Source organism: Crassostrea angulata, chromosome 8 (assembly GCF_025612915.1).
Source record: "Crassostrea angulata isolate pt1a10 chromosome 8, ASM2561291v2, whole genome shotgun sequence".
NCBI lineage: Eukaryota > Metazoa > Mollusca > Bivalvia > Ostreida > Ostreidae > Magallana > Magallana angulata.
In genome coordinates, this window is record NC_069118.1 from 19,940,155 (window position 1) to 19,951,656 (window position 11,502).

Sequence of the window (11,502 nt, forward strand, 5' to 3'; positions counted from 1 at the left end):
TAAAGCAAAATCAGGTTTCAAATATCTATTACACATGTAGTCAAATATTAACTTTATAGCAACATAGAATGCTGATTTGAGAGCAAAGTTAAAAGTTATCAGTTTTGGGGCGCTCGTGGAAATGATTTCCTAATCATAAGATAGTTTTCTTACAAATCGTAGGCAACTTCAGGGCACGTTCGTAAAAAAATAATCCAACAAGATTCTATGCAGAAAGGCATAATCAGGATAATTATTTTTGGGCGCTCGTGAAAACGATCCCGATTTTAGTACAATATTGGAAAATCCAATTTTGGGGGGCTCGGGCAAATTATTCAAGACGTAAGGTGTAATGATACAACAAGATTCTATGCAGAAAGACATAATAAGGAATATCCTCTTGGGGCGGTCGTGAAAACGATCCCGATTTTAGTACAATATTGGAAAATCCAATTTGGGGCGCTCGTGCAAATTTTCCAAGACGTAAGGTATAACGATAATTTTACTTTGGGGCGCTCGTGAATACATTTTGGGGCGCTCGTGAAACGTAATTGGGGCGCTCCAAAAAAAATTTGGGGCGCTCGTGCATGGGGCGCTTTGGCTTTGGGGCGATACGACAGTAACCCCTCTCTCTCTCTCTCTCTCTCTCTCTCTCTCCAAATATATTCTATAAATATCGAAGCATTTCTGGTGCGACTTAGCAATTTTATCATCGCATGGCACCATGACTTCCGGTCAAAACACGATGTTTCCAGCTGCTGTTGCGACAGTTTTTGACAGTTGGACAGTCCTTCAGGTATCTATCGTTGACTTATTATAGGGAAAATTATTCCACGATATACAATTTACATGTTTAAATCACAAAACGAAACATTCACAACATACGAATTTTCGAATTTCCTCGATGTTTTTTACATATAGCTAGCTGTAACTCAAGGATTTGGAGGTGCAGACAGCAGAGAAAAAGCAGAATGGATGATAACAGCTGTTGACCAGTGGTTTAGAGAAAATAGTGAGTGTTGTGCGCCAATAAGTGTGAAGAACTGAATCAATGTCGAGAGATCTCAAGTTGAAAAATGTATATCATCCTCTACCACGTATTCTCAATATTGAAACATATCAATGTAATTGATGAATACTGAACAAAGACCCAAAACTGACACTACATGGCTACATCGTAATTTTAAGCTTAAAGTTTTTGAATATATGGGGTAAAATATAATGGCTAAACAATTCTTCAGTTACAAAGCCATGTTTTGAAACTCTGTAATGTAATTATAAATTAATATGTAAATGTACAACGTGAACATATCAGCACTTTCCACAGAAACTCTTAATGTGTTTGCATCAATATTCAGGCCATTTTTATAATGTCCAACATATGACGTCACAAGTGAACAGTGTTTAAATTTCAAGTAAAGCATTATATATGTTAATCCTAATTCCACACAATTTATATAATGAAAAGAAATTTAGAGTTTACAATATAATTGGTACACTACTTGTGTTTCACAGTACACAAGTTGTTTTTATTTAACCTACAATAACAATACTCTTATTATAAACAGAAACTTTGCAACTCGATAATATAATCATGAAAAATTGGTGGGATGGCAATATTGAAGGGTGGGCTGTAGTCGTTATCATTAAATTCTGCCTGTTCTGTGTTTCAGAGGATATTGATGACTATGAAGTGGAAGATTTCCTCGCTGATATAATGAACACAGAATTTGATACGATTGTTGAAGATGGGAGCTTATCACAGGTAGGTATGTCAGACATTTAAAAAAGAAAAAAAAACATCTTAATAACATGAATAAAACAATTTAAATTCAGAATTTGGAAAACAATGTTATACATGAATATTGAAGCTGAACACATCTTGTAAAAAACAAATTAACTATTAAATGTTGCAAATGGTTATTTGCAAGCACTGTATAGTTTAACTTGTACTCAATCTTAATTTAAATGTTTTTTCACCATTTTCATCCCTATTTTTGTAGATATCTTCACTAATATGTAGGATATACAAACTTTGTCGTGAAGGCAAGGAAGCAGAAGTAAGGGAACTGGTAAAGGGTCTACCAAAAGCTGCTGTACAGAACTGTGCCAGAGTGGCTGGTAATGATGAAACCATTGAAGGGGATGACGAGGTCAGAAAACAGAGCTGTATTTTCAAGAGAAAATTTATTATTTAAAAAATGTTTGTATCATGATATAGGGTGTACAAACTTAATTCTTTGATTAACACCACTTCAAAATACCAAACCTACAAGGGAGGGCGCTAAAATTAAAACAAGTAAAATTTTCAAACTAATGATTTGTATCCATTTACATTATTAAAATTCAAATACAGTGAGTATTCAAGCTACATGTAGGCTACCTCTTTTATATTGATCTTTCCTGACAATCCCATTGAGTATCTGATATATACACATTGTAGTCCATAATGTGCTCTAAACATTTCAAAATCTACAGATTGCAGTATATAGGAGTTTTTTTTTTTAACACAATTTCTCCCAAAGCTATGCAGGTGGGTTATGTTAAACATAGAATTACCTTTGAAAAGCCTTATAATAAAATTAAAATAACATATTTTTGCTTTACAATGGTTTCAGGTACACAGAATTGCTATTCATAGCCAACAATGACTGGAAAATTTAAAAAATGCTTAAAAGTTTATAATGTATACACACATCTTGTGTATTCTTAATCAGAGTTGTGTTTCGTATTCACAAATTACTGTCATTATACTTTCACATTTTCATTTCACTCTCTTTTATTTACAAAGTATTTTTCTTTATGTTTCCCCTACCCCTTCAATACAATGATTCAAGATCAGACGTTTGCATTTCTCACTTTTACCATGAAATCTAGATAACTGTGTAAATATTTGTTTTAATATTTTTATACCATAAGCACAGTATTGAAACTATACACATTTTCTTAACTTAATACATTTTCAGAGAGAAATTAATTAAAGCAATTTCAAATAGTCATGTTTGCATTTAGGAGAATGTCAATGAACAAGGGGGACAGAACTCTTCTAGTGTCAGCTCCTGTGGAGGGTTAACAAATGGAATGGAAAATACATGTACATCACACCAAAGTACAAAGCAAGAATCTACAGAAGGTAGGCTTGCATTCTATAATTGATAAAGGAATACAAGTTCTGTCAAGTTTTGTAAAAAAAAAAAATCAGAATTATAAGGCTAAAACTTGTATTTATCACAATCCCAGAGTCTAAAGACAATTCAGTTTCTGAAGTAGATTTGAATTTAGCATGATAATACTTTAAATCAAAGTATTATTGTTCAACTTCTATTGTTCGTTTTTTTTCTAGAAACTATGGAAACAGAAGAAGAAGACGCCTGGACTACAGTACACCGAGGAAAACGCAGATAACACTGAACTGTGATCATTTTAATACTGTAAATATTGGTCAATAAATTATGTTACGCAATTTTCTTTTGTTTTATGTCACCATTACCTTCAAGAAGAATTACTCAAAATAGGAATTTCAGTTAGGAAACTTCATTTGATGTCATCCTAGTGGAATCTTAAGTAGAGCCTACAATTTCGTTTGTTGGTAGTTCTGATAGCCACAGACTTCCACTTAAATTTTCATTTTATAATACTGATAGCTGCATGCACTGGTAATTTAGAATGAAAAATGATCACTGTGGAATCATTTAAATTCGTGGGGGCCAATTTTTGTGGATTGTGACTTTTTTGCCCATTCATGGGATGTGATTTCGTGGATGTGTCTGTTACTGTTTCAGTAACAAAGATAATTCTTTCTAAAATTGTTTTCACTGTAGATTTTAATTCGTGGGGGAGGGCTGCCCATGAATACATGTACCACGAAAATTGAGCCACCACGAATTCTAATGATTCCACAATATTAGGCCAGTCAGTTTTGTTTACAACTGAAGTTCTAGAGGAAAGAATACTTGTACCTCTCCAAACAGTTATTAACTGTTCCCATGATTACCGCTACATTCCGTAGAAATCATACTCTGATCAATTTCAGCATTTAATTGAGAGACATCATGCGTCAAATTTCTTATTACATGTATATGCTTTCCTTGGAATGCAAGTTAAGCCCTAGCTCACAAAGTCGTGACATAATTAACATCAAATCAAAGAACTACAAATAATCAAATATTTATCCTATTTCTGATCTTTATACCACAGTTGACAGCATTATCATTTATTTCTACCAATTTGGTATTAACATATAAAATATAGAGGTTCATGTAAAGATGTAAAAATTTATATTGTGAATTTAAAAATATTAATTGAACAACTTTCAAAGATTTTGTTTTCTACCATCGTCGGAAACCTACAGTGGGTCTCGCTTCTCTAAAGCGAGACCGACCCTAGGTTTTAGACGACGGTTAATATCTACACGTAATCAATACCAAAGTTCACTGAAGTGTGAATGTTTATATTGATTGGTGGAAAAGGTGTCCAGGAATTTACTTGACCTTGAAACTGTGAATTTTACTAAATCCACAAATTTAAATTAGATTCCCTTGAATATTAATGAAACTATAATATATATGTTTAAAAGATATGTTTTTTGAAAAACTAGCAACTTTGGGTCATGTCAATGAAAAAAGAAAATTTCTGGTATAATTTTATTTCTGCTGTATCAAAATGCTACAAATTCATGTAATACATGTACAACGAAATGCTTTGCACATACATTGTACGTCTAATGGATCAACATACACACACATCATACACTATGAATTCACTATTTCTTATGTAAGAATTACATACACTTCCTGTCCATCTTTGTTCATGTATACTGCATACTATAGATGCTGTACATTTATATTTTACATTTTAATACATGTACATATATACACTGTACAGTGTAGAATTTCTTGGTGTTTTAGTAGGTGACCTTTGAGCCATTTTATTGATAAATATATACAGAATTGATGTACATTTATGCACAAACATCAGCTGAAAAAACTTCCTCTTCCATGGCCGTCATGATGAATCCATTTCACCCCCTAAATCTAGTCTTCTGAATTTGTCCAAATTATAAAAACACGCTTTCACAATTCTTCCTCCAAAGTATCTGCCATTCAGGTCAATGATAGCTGTAATATACAAAGAAAATTTTCAAGGCATGTGATATATGAGGGGAAAAAATGAAGAATTAACCAAAGAATTAAGTACTTGTGGTGTGGATCAAAACAATTTTCTTAAATGTGATTATACAGTCAGTTGAGTCTAGTCAAACACACAAGACAATGCATTGTATGGTAAATTTTTGCGTGTCTTGATATTCAATACATGTATAACAAGCATTCTGAGAGTATTGCATAAGCAATACACGTCCCCTACCGGTTTGTGGAAATTGTGAAAACAATGCACTGTTATGCAGAATATCGAACCCGCACAGAAAAAAATCTGAATATAAAAAATTAATTTTTTCGAAAATATGTCGACCAGACGCTACAAAAGTGTAAACTTGATCTGTAGTTTGACATTTTGAAGCTGTTCAGCAAATTTCATATTATTCCTCAAACACATAAAGAAAAAAAGTGTGGAAAACTGAAGTGGGACAGACAGACGGACTGACAGACGCAGAGGAAAGCTATAGTCCCCTCCGGTGAAAACCGGTAGGAGACTAATAATGGAACTGAAACCATTGTACTGCACCTTTAATGGCTGAATCTACTCGTTCGAATTCCACAAAAATTCTAACTGCCTCTTCATCATCACCATGTGGAATCTTTCAACAAAAGGCAACATTACAGCATTCATATAACATACATGGAAATCTTTTACAACCATAAGTAGTCAAATAACAACCTTATTAATATTAGATCCACTGATCCACTACCTAGTGTAGCTAATATAGATTGGGTCAGATACTACAACAATATTTGATGTTTGATATTTGTAAAGGGGAAGGAACAAAAACATCTATGTACACATACCTCAAATATGACACATTTGATGACCTTTCCGTACTTAGTGCACTCCTCAGCTGTCTCGGGCTCCAGGTCCTTGTCAACCTCTCCTGGTCCCACCATGTTCTGTTTAAGGGTCACAAAATTCAAATATTAACATGCTATGTATACAATCATACTGACATTTACATGTAATTTATGCACTGAGAATATCACATGTAACAATATCTTATCAAATATATGTACAGGCAAAGAATCTTTATACCTGCACATTATTTTTTTAAGCAGGTCAGTCTAGGTTCTTCTATACAAAGTTATTTTGCTACTTACCCGTAATAGAATGACTTTTGATGGATTTTTCATTAAATTGGTATTTGATATGCTCAATTCCTTTGGTGGCTCCACTACAATTTATAAAACAAACACATTTACACCCCAGGCACTGGACATATTTTTGCAAAATGCTTTTTTCTTCCTTTATACCAAGTAAAATGAATTAATTTATAAATATAGTTACCATACAATTTCAATAAGAGTAAATCATATTAAATACAACTTAAACATAATTTTGCTACAGGCCAGAACTTACGTTTGGGCAGGTCTTTCTCGTGGATGATCTTCCCTCCTCTCTTGCTCGTCTTCTCCACAAACAGCGCGGTACTCATTCCCTGTTCCAATTTCCCGAGACCTTGACCCTCCTTGTAGCCGTATTTGGCCATAATCTTAGAGGCTACAGACCCTCTGAAAAATTTAAATCACATCAACATTAAAAATCAGATTCCTTGAAAGTTAATAAACCCCTGCAGTAAAAATAGCAGTAGAGACAATTAAGAATTTTACAGTTCCTCTATCAAAATACATGTACATGCATTTATATGAGCTCTGCAGTAAAATAGCAGTTGAGAAAATTAGGAATTCTACTGCTCCTGTATCAAAATTCATGTATATGTATAATTTGACACCTGCAGTATGTTAAAAGAGAAACAAGAAGAGGCTTACCCTAACCCGATGCTGTACCCCATAGGTGGAGAGTTTGATCTGTTGGGCATTATGGGAGATCCTGACTGATCTGTAAAACATTAAATACATTGTTAATTACAAATACCTGATTGCACTTCCCAATTAATCTACCACTACTTTTTATTCACATATGATCAACAAAAGTCAAGAGCAGTCTGTTTAAATCCACCATAAATAAATATCTATCTCATCACATATCAGTATTGTTTCAAATTATAAGTACACGTACAACAATATACAAAGTACTTTTCTCAAGAGAATGAGTAAATATTACATAATTCTTTCCCAATATCCATTTTCTACAAACAAACTGAAGTTAGTGTGTTCAGTATCCCAGACATAGATATTGAAATACCGGTATTTTGGCAAAAACCAAGCTTTGCAATAGATCATTCAATTTCTGTAAAATTTGTTAAAAGAATATGTACAAAGTCATACTTGATTGGTACTGTATTTAAATTAAAACCCAGTATTTTTATATAAACTTAAAATTTTTGAGACAACACATAGCTTGGCTGGTTTTAGTCTTTGACAAAAACTGCTACTCACCGGGTACAATATCTTCAATTAAAGATGTGGGCGGGGCAATAGCTGCTCCTCCAACTGCTAAGAACAATAACTCTGTCATGCCATGTGCAACAAAATGTCTGCTTAACCAAGCTATAATTTCTTCTGCAATACTCATCAGTTTAATTACCTCAGATTTTTTTTGCCCTAACCTCAATCAATATCAGCATGTCCCAATAGTTAACATTATCTGATCATAACAAACTAATAAACAATGGCTGCATACACAATTACTGACCTGGCTTGCGTGGTTTCTCATAATCATCTTCCTCTTCCTCATCTCGCCTTCGCTGTGCTCGCTCCATCTCCCCTCCTCCTCCTCCACCTCCTCCTCTCCTGTCATAGTCATCTCGATCCCTGTCACGATCACGATCTCTGTCTCGATCTCTGCGCCTCCTGTGAGATATAATTTCAGAATCATTGCCATTACTGGCCTAAAACTTTGAGATAACCTGAATAGATCAAGTTAACTTCCACTGCCCAAACTTTTTACCTTCACAACAGACAAAAGTCACTACTAGCAAGACACGTAACAGAGAGTGACAACATTTAATGATGAACTGTTTTTGGCAAAATGTAGCACTTCACAAAAGAGGGGTAGATTAGTCTGTACAAAATGGTAAGCTGTCATTTTGTGTGGAAAAAATTATCCTACCATTTTTACCTTGAGTGATAATTGCACAACCAAAATAAATACCCATTATAGGTTATTCCTCACTTGACTTAAACACTACCAAACAGATAAACTTTGTAGATTTATTTTCTCCTGCTCCAAAGTCTTACTTTGAGTATTCTGTCCTATGGCCCATTCCCACTCATACGTTTAGTATACATGTACCCCATCTCCCACTTTGTACCAGAGTATTCTTTCCCCACCATCATGTTTTACCTTGGGTGACGGTCCTCATCCATGTCTCGCTTCCTCATGTCTTCCTCCCTCTCTTTATGTCTCTGCTCCTTCCTCTTTTTAACAAAATCCTCATAGTCATTAGGCCTGAGGGGGTCATACTCATCTGCCACTCCAGTAAGGGATGGAACAGGTTCAGAGGGGATGAATGGTGAGCTTCCTATGTTAGCCGATACATTGGGACATCTCTCAATCTAACATAGCAGAAGAAACAAATGAGTAAGGTAAATTCCCACAAAAAATATTATTATATTAAAACAAAAATGAAATTAAAGCTGAATTCAATTGATAAATTTATTGGTATTCAGTTAGCAGTGAAACATAGTATACTGTGGAATCATTAAAATTCGTGGGGGCTATTTTTCGTGGATTGCTTAAATTTTACAGGTTCGTGGGGACATAATTTAGTGTATTTTTGTATACATACAAAAGGAATATGACTTTATAGCCCTAATTTATTAATTCGTGTGGGATGTTAATTCACGGTTGAGAGGTACCCACGAATTCCAAGAAAATTGAGCCACCACGAAATCTGATGATTCCACAGTATATGTGCATTTTCTGTTTAACAAACACAGATTTTATGAGGTGGGTCTTACTCTGCCTGTGATTTGATTGAAGTAGAGCTCAGAATCATTGGATTTCTTGAGGTCCACTACTGGAGCCAAGGTTGCTCCCCCATGTCTGCTTTTCTGTTGAAAAGAATAAAATTCATTAAATAAGAACAATTTCTTCAAATCACAATTAAAACATTATAAAATGGACTATGCTAAAGTACTAATTTAATTTTAAAAAATTCTGTTGTAACTTCTTCTTCAAAAACAGTTCATACAAGGTAATTTTATGATGAGTTTTAAAATGCATGTAAAATTTAATATGAGAATAATTTACATACATTTATCAGGTGCAGTTATATTGGCAGTTATATTGGCTATTTTACTAACCTTCAAATGCAAGATTTTAAATTCTAAAAAACTTAGCACCACAGATATACATAAAGATAGATGAAGTACTTACTCTTCCTTGTGACGAGGAAGCTTTTTTGGCCTGAAGTTGTGACTGGAGAAGTTTGTAGTTGGAAGACCACCCAGCTTGAAATAAAACAATTGGTTAAGTAATATTAGATTGTTTTGCATGTAGGTATATGCCACTTAAAAACATAGGATGTAAGATTATAAAAGAGTAGCTCCTGTTTAAAAATAATAAACTGGAAATACTAATTTATCTTTCCTCCATTTCTTAAATTCATTTATCAACATGATCACAGTAACATAGACAACTTACCAACAACTGGTTTAGAGCTACCACCATCTTCCTTATCAATATCTAAACCATCATACAGGGACATTTTTTTTTCTGGAAAAAGAAACAGCAATAGTGAAAACAAAATATATTCTTCACCCTAATAAAATGTTAAATAAATTACTTTTTCTTAATTCTCAATCTTAATTATTATACTTATGTCATAACAATTGATTGCTAAATATAACAATTGATGTCATTTTTAATTTAATTTCGGCAGAGATACAACTCTGCCGCATGGCTCTTCACAAATTAAATTTCAGGACTGTCCTACATAATACATATCTGGAAATTCAGCCCCAATATAGTTCGCATTAGCTTATTACTTTATTTTAACTTGCATTAGACTGTTTTCTTTTAACATCATCATCAACCATTTAACGAGGCCGGGTCTAATTTGTTCTGCCCTAGATTTTTGAATGAAATTTTTTACATGAAATTCTACTGATATAATTATTATTTTAAGATAAAAAAAATAAGACATTTACCACACCGTTTGTTTAAGGGGTCATCTCAAAGTTTGTTATTTTTTAACATAAGACCCTATGGGATTTTGCTTGAAATGTATCAATTTTGCACATTTTTTTTAAACTTCTGACCTAGGGATTTCTTTTTTAGTTCTACATATTAAAGTTATTGCTAAAAGGCATCAAATAGTCAAATAAAAAAAACCTTTTACCTCCTGGTTTGTTCCAGGGGTCTTATGAAAGTTGTTTTTTGTAAGCCCTATTTTCCAGATTTGTAGGATTATGGCTATTTTTTTTTTAACAAAGGCGGAAATAGTGATCTTTATAGTATTATTAAAACATTCAGACATATTTAAGTAATAAATAAATATATAACATCACATATTAAGGGTCATTAATATAAAATTCATGGTTACTGTCTCGAAATATATGAATTAAGCTAAATTTAGGCGGGTTAAGAAAACGTGACAGAGGGCTAGGCTTGCTGAACCCTCTTCATGTTTTCTACTTGAGCCCAAATAAAGCTTATACTTCCGAGACATTTATGTTTATTCCACAATATTATATAAATTTTACGCATCAAACGAGCTATTTTCAACAAATTTCGCTGAATATCTGCAGTTGAAACTAACACGCCATGGCGTACGTCAACAAAGCAAAAAGATGACGTCACAATACAAATGAAACGCTGCGCGAAAGCGTGCGTACCCGTTTTGTACTCGGCCTCGTTAAAATGAATACAGTACCATTTAAAATGAACTATAATAGAGTGCTTTTGTCTACACCAGTAACATATGATTTACTTGACTGCTTGAAAGATATAGTGATGAACTGATTAATGTCTTCGGCTTGTATGAATGCGTTGCCCAATGTACTCACTTTTGCAATGCAAAATACACAGTGATATATGGAATGTATTATCAGGGATGTTTAATGTTATTACATGTATATACTCTGCATCTTGTATTATTTGCAAGCCAGCATCACTCCGAGATGCATTTCTGCCAGCATGTCAGAGTAATTCTGACGAGCAGCTGATGAAACCATGCCAATAAATGGCAAAGCAAGGTTTTTGAGGGAAAAAGTAAATAAATGTTATTATTTAATGAAACAAACCATTTACCTTAGATTTCTTCAATCAATGCTCTTTTAATGCCGACACACAGACAGACAAATTTTTGGCGTTTATTATTTTAGATAACCCGTACGTGGAATTTTAACCAAAATTGTAACCATAAAAATAGCATTTTGATAAAATGAATCAGTATATACGTCTGTAGTTGAATGATTTTGAATACATGTATTATAACCCTAGATTCAAATT

At 33.5% G+C, this 11,502-nt stretch overlaps 2 protein-coding genes across 3 annotated transcripts; one reads left to right on the top strand and one right to left on the bottom strand.

Moving 5' to 3' along the window:
* Positions 1 to 652: 652 nt before the first annotated feature.
* On the top strand, positions 653 to 3,442 carry LOC128160769 (pre-rRNA-processing protein TSR2 homolog; the record flags this gene model as incomplete). The annotated part of the gene is made up of 6 exons (XM_052824102.1): positions 653 to 775; positions 901 to 991; positions 1,653 to 1,744; positions 1,983 to 2,132; positions 2,992 to 3,112; positions 3,323 to 3,442. Coding segments are annotated over 6 exons (639 nt in total), but the record flags the coding sequence as incomplete, so codon positions are not given.
* A 1,152-nt stretch (positions 3,443 to 4,594) lies between these two features.
* On the bottom strand, positions 4,595 to 11,427 carry LOC128158998 (splicing factor 45-like). Of its 2 annotated transcripts, none has more exons than XM_052822024.1 (13): positions 11,302 to 11,427; positions 9,694 to 9,765; positions 9,427 to 9,500; positions 9,009 to 9,101; positions 8,392 to 8,603; positions 7,741 to 7,898; positions 7,485 to 7,538; positions 6,915 to 6,984; positions 6,505 to 6,656; positions 6,246 to 6,319; positions 5,943 to 6,041; positions 5,662 to 5,734; positions 4,595 to 5,096 (listed from the first exon to the last, which is right to left on the bottom strand). In XM_052822024.1, the coding sequence occupies exons 2-13, from the start codon at positions 9,755 to 9,757 to the stop codon at positions 4,984 to 4,986; spliced, it is 1,236 nt and encodes a 411-aa protein (XP_052677984.1). In that variant the 5' UTR covers positions 9,758 to 9,765; positions 11,302 to 11,427; the 3' UTR covers positions 4,595 to 4,983. The 2 variants fall into 2 exon arrangements, with proteins under 2 accessions (XP_052677984.1, XP_052677983.1); XM_052822023.1 differs by having other exon boundaries at positions 7,485 to 7,541; positions 9,694 to 9,764; positions 11,302 to 11,366.
* Between the last annotated feature and the right edge of the window lie 75 nt (positions 11,428 to 11,502).

What these genes read in the sequence shown, in the direction of transcription:
- LOC128158998 (XM_052822023.1), bottom strand. Translation starts at nt 9,757, where the DNA reads ATGTCCCTGTATGATGGTTTAGATATTGATAAGGAAGATGGTGGTAGC. An exon ending in TGAGAAACCACGCAAGCCAG is followed by an intron (nt 7,542 to 7,740) that starts GTCAGTAATTGT and finishes TATTGTTCTTAG; the next exon opens with CAGTTGGAGGAGCAGCTATT. An exon ending in AATTGAAGATATTGTACCCG is followed by an intron (nt 6,985 to 7,484) that starts GTGAGTAGCAGT and finishes AATGTTTTACAG; the next exon opens with ATCAGTCAGGATCTCCCATA.